At 33.8% G+C, this 11,945-nt stretch overlaps 1 protein-coding gene across 1 annotated transcript in view; it reads right to left on the bottom strand.

Moving 5' to 3' along the window:
- Positions 1-10,220, bottom strand: part of aox6 (aldehyde oxidase 6) — a 40,122-nt gene extending 29,902 nt beyond the window's left edge. Inside the window, exons 1-5 of the mRNA XM_030152631.1 lie at positions 10,138-10,220; positions 7,667-7,724; positions 7,469-7,565; positions 2,371-2,479; positions 701-827 (exon numbers count right to left, since the gene is read on the bottom strand). Coding sequence (XP_030008491.1) covers positions 701-827; positions 2,371-2,479; positions 7,469-7,565; positions 7,667-7,724; positions 10,138-10,188 — 442 coding nt within the window. The 5' untranslated portion in view covers positions 10,189-10,220. The remainder of the gene's footprint in view (positions 1-700; positions 828-2,370; positions 2,480-7,468; positions 7,566-7,666; positions 7,725-10,137) is intronic.
- Positions 10,221-11,945: the final 1,725 nt, after the last annotated feature.

Genomic DNA, 11,945 nt, shown 5'->3' with positions numbered 1-11,945 from the left:
GACCAATATGATCTCAAGTAAAATAATAACATAAAATAATCTATAAATAATGACTACAATTTTTTCTTGATTTAATGTGAATAAAATATTACATTTTTCCTATAAATAATGACAAACCCATTTTTTTTCTCTGATTTAGTGCAAAAAAAAAAAATTAAAGTATGAAAATATTTACATTCACAAACTACCCTTCAACAACAAAATGTGAATCACCTGAATAAATATGATCAACCTGAAATGTCTAAAGAAAATGAAGTGCAACTTTAACAATATTCTGCATGTTACTAAATGTTTTGTGCCTTTGTAGGTCTGATCCGTGTATAAATGTAGATGTACAAATGATAAGTTGAGGCATAATAATGTTAAAATTGCTCATGTTTTTTCAGGTTATTCACATCTTTTTTTTTTTGTTTGGATAGTTTGTAAATGCAAACATTTTCAGAATTGAATGTTTTTGGCACTAAAACAAAGACAAAAAAATTGGAGTTGTCTTTTTTAAGTTATATGCTCTTACTTTACAGGTCTGACCCACTTGAGATCAAATTGGGCTGAATGTAAAACCTGAAAGAGTCTGACACCCCTGCTATAGCCGATTCATTTGTTGTACATGCACACTGGCCATTAGCCACCCAACAGTTAACACATACATTAAAATAGACCCACACAAACCGCACACAGTCAAACAGCAAAGCACACAAACCAGCCAGAGCCTCTGCGATGTCATCCATAGAGGGCTGAGGTGTGTTCCTCAGCAGAGCGTACATAGACATCACCATCCCCGGAGTGCAGAAGCCACATTGAGAGCCATGAGCCTTTGCTATTCGCTCCTGAAAGCACAACATTCAACATCAACAACCCGTCCCACTGACACCTGAGGGGACTGGGGTCAGATTTAAACACAGACTTGAACCCTTTTTACCATCACCATTTTATGTTAGTAGGTCTGGAGGAGCAAAATGATTATTTGACTATGTATGTAATTCAAAAGTAATACAGGAGTCATGTAACGCATTACAATTCCTCGACAGTTATATTGTAAGGCAAGGTCATTATCGTTAGCGAAAACTAACAAAATGACGAAAACTAGAATTGTAAAAACATTTTCATTAACTGAAATAAATAAAAACTAACTGAAATTGTATTGTGTGCTTATAAAACTAACTAAAACGTATAAAAATCATGGATAAAATTCCCTTAGTTTTTGTCTTTGTCAATGTTGGATTGATATGAGATCGATTTATTTCCCTCAAGCAATTTTAGCTGCTGGCACCATATGATATTTAACGGTCCATCACTTCTCGTCACTTGTGGTTTAGAGTCGTCTTCTCATCCCCACTCTACCTGGAAACATGGAGACTAAAGGTGGGAGAAAGCAGCAGAGTCCTGTCTGGGATTTATTTGAATTTGATGGCAAAGAAGATAAAAGATATTTAAAAAAAAAAAAAAAAAAACTAAACTAAAACTAAGCATTTAGAAAATAACAAAAACTAATAAAAACTAGCAAACCTGCTCTAAAAACAAATTAAAACTAACTGAATTAGAGACAAAAAAAGTCAAAACTAAACTAGAATGAAAAATCCAAAACTATTATAACCTTGTTGTAAGGCACAGGTATCAAACATGTGGCCCAGGGGTCAAATCCGGCCCTCCAAAGGGTCCAGTCCAGTAGGATAAATTTGTGAAAAGCAAAAGCTAAGATATTAACAAGCCTTTTAGTTCAGGTTCCACATTCAGACTAATTCGATCTCAAGTGGGCAGGACCAGTAAAATACTATCATAATAGCATATAAACGACAAATCCAAATGTTTCTCTTTGTAAATGTAAATATTTTCATGCATTTACACTAAAACAAAGTATAATTTCACAAAAAATGTGGATAACCTGAACAAATATGAACAACCTGAAATGTCTTAAGAGAAGTAAGATTCTGCCTGTTACTAAATGTTTTGTGTATTTGTAAATGCACTATGATCTTTAAGTTATAATTTGCATGTGTAAACTATAAACTGAGGCAGAATATTGTTAAAATTACACTTATTTTTTCAGTTTGTTCATGCTATTCACATCTTTTGAAAGGATAGTTTGTAGATGTAAACCTGTTCATAATGCAAATTTACTTTTTTCGCTCTAAAACACAGAGAAAAGTTCGCAGTTGATATTATTTATATATTGTTATTATTTTACTGGTTCAGCCCACTTCAGATCACATTTGGCTGAATGTGGCCCCTGAACTAAAATGAGTTTGACACCCCTGTTGTAAGGAAAGGAATTACTTTTAAATAACAGTAACAAGTCATCTGTAATGGATTACAGTTTGGAAGTAACTTGCACAACACTGATAATAGATGATGGGATGTCCAGTTTCTGACCTGTACTGGGTGGACCCTGGTCTTTGTGCTGCCGATGCCCTCCACTGTGGTGATAGCGGCTCCGTGAAGCTGGCAGATCGGCAGCAGGCAGGCGTTGGCGGCGTAATGGCTGACAGGGCAGTGAAGGTAAACGCAACAGAGACGAAACTAGTTCTGTTCAAACTGAGACGAGTCGAACTACTGTCATTTGGTTTTTAATACATGTCACCACATCTACTGTACCTGTTACTTCCTTTTAGCATTGGTACGACTAAAACTGTATTATCTGTCTTTATAGTTTTACTCTTAATAACTACTCCTTAAAAATACATCATTGTAAAGTCCAATAATGTGCAAAAACCCTGAAAAATGTGAATTATGTGCAATAATCTGTTTTTCTGCAATAACAATTCAACACTTATTTCATATTTATCCAAAATATAAATGCACTAGTTTTGTATAGACTTGAGTTCTAGACACACATACTGTTTTCATAGGTAATGCATACTGTTAATATTGTAAATATAGACTTGGACAAACTTTATTGATCCACAGGGGAAGTTACTTGGTCACAATAGCTCAGTTGCATACAAAACACTCATGAAAAAACACTAGCAAAAAAAGCAAGCAAAGGAAAAAAAAAACAAATGTAATACATTTTTTCAAAAGATATATTGTTCATAGATATATACATACTGTTAATTGTGTAAATATTGTGTCTACTCATATTTTATTCTATTTTTTTATTCTACTAAGCTCCATTCTTGTTCTATTTTAGTGAAATTTTAAATTCTGAAGTATTGGTTCTTTATTAATATTGTTTGTACTGACTGGAGCAGCGAATCCCAATTTCATTGCACACACAATGACAATAAAGGCTATTCTATTCACTGTAAATAAAACTCTCTTTTAGTACTATTATGGCTCATTATGTAACTTGTTTCTTTTGACCAACCTGTTTAAATAAAGATTAACTAAATAAATAATGTAGGTTTTTTTTTCCTGCTCTGACTCTTTAAAACAGCAGTCCACAAACCACTTTCTGCTAATGTTTTGGATTCTTTTCCTCTATTAGAACAGGTAAACATCCTTGAATAATATTTGTATTTGGACTCCAGCATCTGGTGTGTATTTACAACCAGTTCAGTGATGGAGTGAAGCACATGTTGTGGTTTGGTGCCAGGAGAGGAAATTACTATCATCCACTACAAATTTGTCCCGACTACTTTGGCAGATAACCAGCTCACATTCAGAATCCCATGTGTTTAGTCAAAATCTAATTTAGTACAGAAAAATGGTACATGAGGCTGGTCGTTGGGTGTTTAACCAAGCATTGTGGCTGAACCAATTCAATTTGTGTCCAGATTGGAAGTGGGTTTTTTCAGTGTTGGGGAAACTTGGCAGAGATGAAGGTTATTTATCTGCAAGGAAACCAGACCAACTGACATCTGCTCCCATTCAGATTTTATTCACAGTCTAGTCTGACTGTAAGTGAATAAAAACAACTCAAGAGAGCGATCCTTTATCCTCAGGGCTATCCCAGTCATCTCCACTAATGTCAGCAGAAAAAGAAAAGCTCATATACAAACTGACCACAGCTATCAAATTAAACCTCTGCAACAACAGCACAGTGTACTTTTTAAAAAAACGTTATTACCTCACATATATATATATATACATACATACATATACATATATATATATATATACACATACATACATATATATATATATATATATATATATATATATATATATATATATATATATATATATATATATACATACATACATACATACATACATATATATATATATATACATATACATATATACATATATATATATATATTATGTTGTATACATTTCATCTTTCTGCAGTATAGAGTCAGCCTTTTGTGTATTTAAGCATTTCTTTGTAGTTTTGTATATTGTTAGTACTTTTTATCTATTTTTCAGTATAATTTTATATGATACTTTTATTTACAGTCTTTCTTTTTGCACTTTAAGAATCTGATGCTAAATGAATTTTCATTGTTCCTGTAACCGTGACAATTAAGGTCTATTCTACTCTATTGTATTTCTGTCTGCTGTTACCATGTAAAGAATCGTTTTTTCTGTTTTCAGTATGTATCGATTTTATGTCACAGTCTTGGGGAAAAAAACAAAAAAACAAAAAACACAGAATGAAAATTACAAGTGGTTTAAACATCTAATTTTTGGTGCCAGAAGTGACCATATTTGGACATGAGGGAAAAGCTGGGGAAGCTAACTCTACTGCTACCATCATAAAACAGTCACTACTACGCCAACTACAGCTTTAACTTCATAAAGTTTGTGTAGTGTCTGCCTATCCATATCTATATTGTTCATTTTCTTGAATATTTTGTTCATGTTTTTTTCTCATTTTGTTGCTTATATGCATCATTTTGTCAATTATTTTGTTCACTGTGTAACTTACTTGTTTATTTTTCATTTTCTTGCCTATTTTGTTACGTTCTTATTTATTTTATCTAACTTTGTTCATTTTTCATTGATTTTGCCGCTTATGTTCATTTTTATTCATTTTGTTAGTATCTATCCATCTATCTTTGAGACCCAACAATGCATTTTGTCCTCTATTAGAGATAAGAGTTTCACAGCTTTAAAAAAAAAAAAAAAAAGCCAACAATTTTACTTTTCTGGGTCTCAGGAGGATATGCCTGACTTCACGGAAAGATTAGCAGATGAAAGTAGGAATGCCAAAAAAAGGTCTTGTTTTCCTTTGTAACTTATTGGTCATAAAGGTCAATGTCCTGTCGATACTAGAGTGGATATTTGGCAAAACAAATATTTATCTCTGTGTTTGGGCCTCTTGTTCACATGCAAACTATGTTTTAGGGTAGAAGACCAGAGCTCTCATAAAACTGAAAAAAAAAAAAAAAGTTTGTGTGTCTGTAGACATGTGTTCTTTTAGTTTTACTTTGCTGTTTTTGGTTTAAAATTCAAAATGAACAAACAAGACATGGAAAAACAGAAAAATGATTGTTCCAACCACAGTATGAATAATGTTCTTTTACATTAAGAACATGCATCTGAAACATCAAATATAGGTCATATATTTATATATATATATATATATGACATATAAGTGGATTTGAAAAAAGCAATCAAGATATGACTGAAGTGTGGACTCTCTGCTTTAATTTAAGGGGTTTAACGAAAATACTGCAGTAACAGTTTAGGATTTACAACCATTTTAAACTAAGTTCCTCCATTTTCAGTGGTTGACAAGTTGCTTCATGTCCAGATGTGACCTTTTCTCTGGTTACTGTATGATAAGTGATGCAGATAAAAAGCTCTGGAGTTAACAGAGATAGACAGATCGATCGATAGACAGACACGGACAGACAGATAGATACTTTATTAATCCCGAGTGAAATTCAAGATGTTGTTGGATTTACAACTGTCCAAAAAGGTGTCAACGCAAGTGGAAGAGTCACCATTCAGCTGAAAAAACGCAATAAATCTACTGCAGAGGGAACAAAAGTCTGGTGAAGAAAAACCCTTTTACAACACCCAGCCAAGTCAAAAACACACTTGAGGAAGAAGGCGAGACATCAATGTTCACAATCAAGAAATGCCTTCATGAATGTAAACAGAGCAGGTTTAAACCACCGGTAATACTCAACAACAGAAAGAAAACAGTAGAATCCCCCAGAAAACGTAAAATAAAAACGTCTAATTTTGATAAACCTCTTGAATTTAGACTTTTTTTTTATTATCAATTCACTAGATGCAAAGAACACACACAGAATTGAGATACTGTTTCTTTCGCACCTTGTAAAATGTCAAAAGTGAAAAAAAAAGAAAAAAAAAAAAGGTAAAAATAGAATAAAAATAAGAATAAATAAATGGTATAAAGACTAAGCTATAACAGAGTATAAAGTGTACATATTAGTCTTTTTACAGTAACAGCAGTAGTGCAATAGAGTCTTGGTTACGGTTATTAAAGCTGAAAGTCCACATTTCAAAAACATCTTGACTGCTTTATATCGCATCCACGGATAAAGGATATTACATTAAAAAAAATGTATGTCCGGACTGTTGCATTTATGGGGTTTCCCAACAGTAATTATTTAACGTAAACAGCCAAAGCTTTTACTTTCCTGGGTCTCAGGAGGATATAAAAACTAATAAGTGCATAACCTGTCACTGCTGTTCAACCTCATAACAGGCAAAATTTGACAAAGGTTATTGTGGCAGTTTGTTGTCATTTTTACATTCTAGTATGTACTGAGCTATTTTGTTAAATATTATGAGACAGGATATTAAAAAAAGAGGACCAATGTTCCTGTATTTCATCGTCATGTTCTATCAATAATCTATACCCAGTTGAATATGTGAGGTTGTCAGGTTCTGTGTCTATATTAGAGTTCTGTGGTCCTGAAGCAGGAGATCAATCTGCCAATAGAAGTAGGCGGTACTTTCACTGGAGGAGAACGCAACTAATTCAGTCAAAGTCCACATATGACTTCCTATCAGTGATCAATACTAACTATATTGATATCTGTAACCATTTACATATTATAAGCCATTAAAATAAGGACCATTAGTAAAGGCACATTTCTAATATTTCAAAAAAAAAAAAAAAAAATTGTAAAACATGGAAAAATCTAAATTTCTCAAAACTGTGACAAAAATTTGTAGACACCGTCCTGAGAAAGATACACATAAAATTGGAAATTAATCTGACCTGTAGTTTTGGGTTTAGTTTTGTAGTTTTCTGTTGAAATTTAGACATTGTTAACCTTGAGTTTGACCCTTCAAGGTCACTCAAGGTCAAGGACCCAAATGAAAGTCTATATATGACTTCCTATCTGTGATCAGTATTAACTATATTGATATCTGTAACCATTTACATGTTATAAACCATCAAAATATGGACTACTATAAGTAAAGGCACATTTTAAATATTTAACAAATTTGTAAAAAAATAAAAAATAAAAAAAAAAAATTGCAAAAATCTAAATTTCTCAAAACTGTAAAGAAAATTTGTGAAATGAATGTGACCAGATTTCGTCAGAGAACAAACATCACAGCCAAACAACAGAATGATGTGATTTGTTTTAAAGGATACGTGATGGTTTTGGTGACGGGTCGGTATCGGGACACCATGACCGTACATGCCCCACAGCCTCCACCGCCGCAGCCATACTTTGTTCCCGTGAACCTCACTGAGTCGCTGTCAAGGAGTAACAAGCATCAGATTTTAAACAGTAGGTCGATGGAGCTGGTCACATGACAGCAGGAGTCATGTGACAGGTGTGAAGGATACACTTCTCTCTGAGGAAGGACAGCAGCATGGTCTCAGGGTCTGCATGGTTCTCCGATACCTAGGCCAACACAAGGTTATCACAGTTAGTTACAACCACAGCAGTGACAGTTTCCACTCATTCCACTCCAGCTGAGACTCAGGAGGTGAAACATGTTGTGCACTGGACCCAGAGGTGTCAGTAAGAATCAGAATCAGAACACTTTATTAATCCCAGGGGAAACTGTTGGGCATTACTGTTGCCCCGTGCAAGTATAATAAAAAGTAGCAGGAAAGAAATGATCAAAACTGCAAAAATATATATATATATATATCTTTAAATATACATATATACATACACTAGGGATGTCACAATACACTCAACTCATGATTTGATATGATTTCCGATACTGCGTTAATGATATGATTGTCTCATGATTTTCTTTAACAGAATGAGTTTGGAGACAAAGACAAACATATATTTTCTCTTATCTTTAACAAACTAAAGATAATCCATTTTTTAAATTTCTCTGAGGTAGGGTAAACTGCAAAGACTGATTCGGTCTTTGACACCTTTCATCACATATCTCGAAAACTTTGGTCACACTTGCAAAAACTACTGCATTCTGGCTAGTTGTCGCCATTTTGAAGGGTAAAGTGATAAACAAAGCTGCATATCAGACATCGAATGAGAGTTAAGGATTGTTTCTTGCGTGACAGAAAATACCATTGACTTGTTATTTTTGGATCATGCCTTTCCATGTGAACATACACTTCAAGATGCTTTAGTGCGAATGTGGGAAAAGAAACAGAACGTCATCACAGTTTGAAGGAGATACACTGACTAGGTTTTCTTACCTTTGCTGTGACGACTGTTTGCACAATTCTCCGGTTGAAATATCTAAAGATTCTGCACCCAATCATTGGAGAAGTGCCCATGAGCCTCTAGAGATTTGTAATTTTTAAACTCTTGAAAAGTCTAAGCATTTACGCCGTAAACTAGATAATTAGTAATGTCCATGGAAGACACTGGAGGCAGCAGCGCTGTCGGTTTTCTGGCATTTGTTTTTTCCAGGTGAAATGGATCGATGTTGTTTATAGAGGCCAACTTAGTAAAGTACCGATCCCTGGCATCTTTGCTAAGGTTCTTTTGATAAGGTATTCGTTTGTTCTTTTTCCCCTCCATTATTATATTTCCTTACCTCTCCTCTCCATTGATAATCAGTGTTTCTTGTTGTTCGATTACCCATTAAAATGGCGCCGGGGGCGTGTCTGTGATGTCAGTGTCAAAGACCTGACAGAGATGTACGACGTCGAACATGTAGTGACGTATGATGTCAAACAAGTGAACTCAAAGGCAGACTACGCTCTCTGCTGTTTAAAAAGGGCATGGCGATTCATTTTCCATCTCAGCCGATTTTGATCATCACACATTTGTATCAATTTTTAACTGTCTCGTGATGCATCGTTACATCCCTAACATACAATATATGGACAAAAGTATGCGGACATGTTGACCTCAAGTGTTTCTTTTCTAACACGGGGTCTGGGATAAATGTTAAACTGAGGCATAAAATTGTTAAAATTGCACTATTTTTTCTTAATACATTTCACTTTGTACATAATTGTTCATGTTATTCACATTTTTTAAAAGACCATTTGTAGACGTCAACATTTTCATTACATATTTTTACTTTTTCACTTTAAAACATAGAGAAAAGTTTGAAGTTGAGATTATTTATATGTCATTATTTTACCACTTCAGATTATGTTGTGGCCCCTGACCTGAAATTAAACTACTTATATGCACAGTGTGACTACATGAACAGAGTCCAACAAAACATCTGCTTATATTCTCCAGTCATAATTTACTTTTTTAAAATCTCATTTTATTTGCCCACAGATCATTCTCTCCATGTGTACACTGTGAAGGCAAAGCATGGTGCTAATTTAACATGTGCTAATTAACCTGATCTGACCCAGGTGTGGTTCAGAGGAGGCGCTGCACAACTGCTAACCTGACAAATCTGTGCATTTAACCGACTTAGCGTCTGTATTTCGTTAAATCAATGCTTCATTTGTACTGTTTTTAATGACTCAGACACAACTACTAATCTACAACCTATAATAAAAAAAATGCACAATAGCTGACAACCTGTTTTCCAAAATATTAGTCAGATAATTCATAATAACACTGCATCCACGCAAACATTTAACACTGTCAGCCTTCTTCCGTCACTTAATCTGACATTTATTTGCTTCACCTTTTCAACATGCCAACTACATCTACTTTAGGGTTAAAAAAAAAAGACAGTGTTTGTCACTAAAATAGAAACAAGGTTAGCTAGTTTGTGGAAACTTTTTTTTTTTTTTTTGCAGTTTCTGTCGTGGGCGTTAACTCGCAAAAAGCAAACAAAAAATAAAGTAGGAAGCTAACAGACTAAGGACAAAGTGTAGCTGACGTTTAAACGTAAGAAAATAAAGGTTAAATGTACCTTTTTTCCGTTGACAAAGAAGCATAACACGTCTGTTTTTTGGGAAGTCATCTCTCCGTTGCCAGAAACCAGTTCACGCAGACGTAAAGTCAAGTCAGATGTGAACGTACGGCACTTCCGGTGACAACGTTTAAAATAAGACCAAAAAACAGAAAAATAAACTGAGCTACTCCTTATCTTTCTTATTTTTACTTTTATTATTTTAATTTAGGCTATTAATTTTTCTGTACTTCAAAGTATTTTTATTTATGTATTTATATAACATTTTCTTACTGTACAGGGTGGGGAAGCAAAATGTACAATGAACATTTAGTTGTTTTTTCTCAGCAGGCACTACGTCAATTGTTTTGAAACCAAACATATATTGATGTCATAATCATACCTAACACTATTATCCATACCTTTTCACAAACTTTTGCCCATATGAGTAATCAGGAAAGCAAACGTCAAAGAGTGTGTGATTTGCTGAATGCACTCGTCACACCAAAGGAGATTTCAAAAATAGTTGGAGTGTCCATAAAGACTGTTTATAATGGAAAGAAGAGAATGACTATGAGCAAAACTATTACCAGAAAGTCTGGAAGATACTATTAAAGAACAAAAAGGGAGAAGTTGTCACCCGAATATTTGAGGAACACTTGCGCAAGTTTCAGGAAGTGTGTGAAGGCAGTTATTGAGAAAGAAGGAGGACACATAGAATAAAAACATTTTCTATTATGTACATTTTCTTGTGGCAAATAAATTCTCATGACTTTCAATAAACTAATTGATCATACACTGTCTTTCAATCCCTGCCTCAAGATATTGTAAATTTTGCTTCCCCACCCTGTATGTATTTTATAAATTTGACCTGAAGACATTTAGCTTTTGTGAGCTGAGAAATGACCTCCTCATGCATTTGTACTGGTTGTTTGGACACTCAGTGAACATCTGCACAGGCTGCAATCTCAGCATATTTCTCAGCATATTTGAGCCTTTTAAATCTGCAGGATGCTCCAAGCAAATTTAAAGTATCACACAAACAGAGCATTGGTTTGTGCAAACACAGCACGCACCAAAAAAATAAAAAAAAAACTCCTAAATTTATCTGTGACAATAGGTAAGATTATATCATTGTAGAAATAGTCAAGAGTGACAACAAGCATGTCTGAAGCATATTCTAAGTTTTGGTGGTGAAAATCAAGCAAATGATGTGTCAAGTCCTGTAAACTTCTGATGATTTGTTCAACATTAAAAGCAGAATTTAAAAAAAAAAAAAAAAAAAAAAAAAAAAACGACAAAAATAAATTACAACCCCAAAATGAATAAGTGAGTAGTGAGTGGTGCTCTAAAATCAAAACTAATCCAAAGTGAAAACACTACCTCCTCTAAAGTGGGTGAAAACTTTGGTGTCCTGGAGTCTCTGTTTTTATCTATTTTAATATGTTTTAGCCTGTTTTATGACATTTATGTCTTTTATGGCATTTTATTTTAGTGGCTTTTTTTTTTTTTTAACACAACAAATCTACTTATGCATATAAAAAAAAAAAAAGAAAAATTCATCCGGACCTGACATGTTTTATAATTCAATATACCAATAGTCAAATTTAATTATCACAATAAAAGTGAAAGTGATAATTAGATAGTACTAACCACTGCCATACACAAAAATCCAGTAAGAACCAAATTATGCATTAAAGTATCTATTATGACAACTTTACAAAGCTGAAAAAAAAAACAAACAGGTAATTTATGTTTCTGATAACACTGTCAACCTTGCAGCGACTGATAAAATGTGATATCATCACCTCACTTTAAATGGTAGCTAT

The sequence above is a fragment of the Sphaeramia orbicularis genome, chromosome 2 (genome assembly GCF_902148855.1).
Source record: "Sphaeramia orbicularis chromosome 2, fSphaOr1.1, whole genome shotgun sequence".
In the NCBI taxonomy this organism is placed as follows: domain Eukaryota; kingdom Metazoa; phylum Chordata; class Actinopteri; order Kurtiformes; family Apogonidae; genus Sphaeramia; species Sphaeramia orbicularis.
This window is presented reverse-complemented; position numbering and strand designations above follow the sequence as displayed.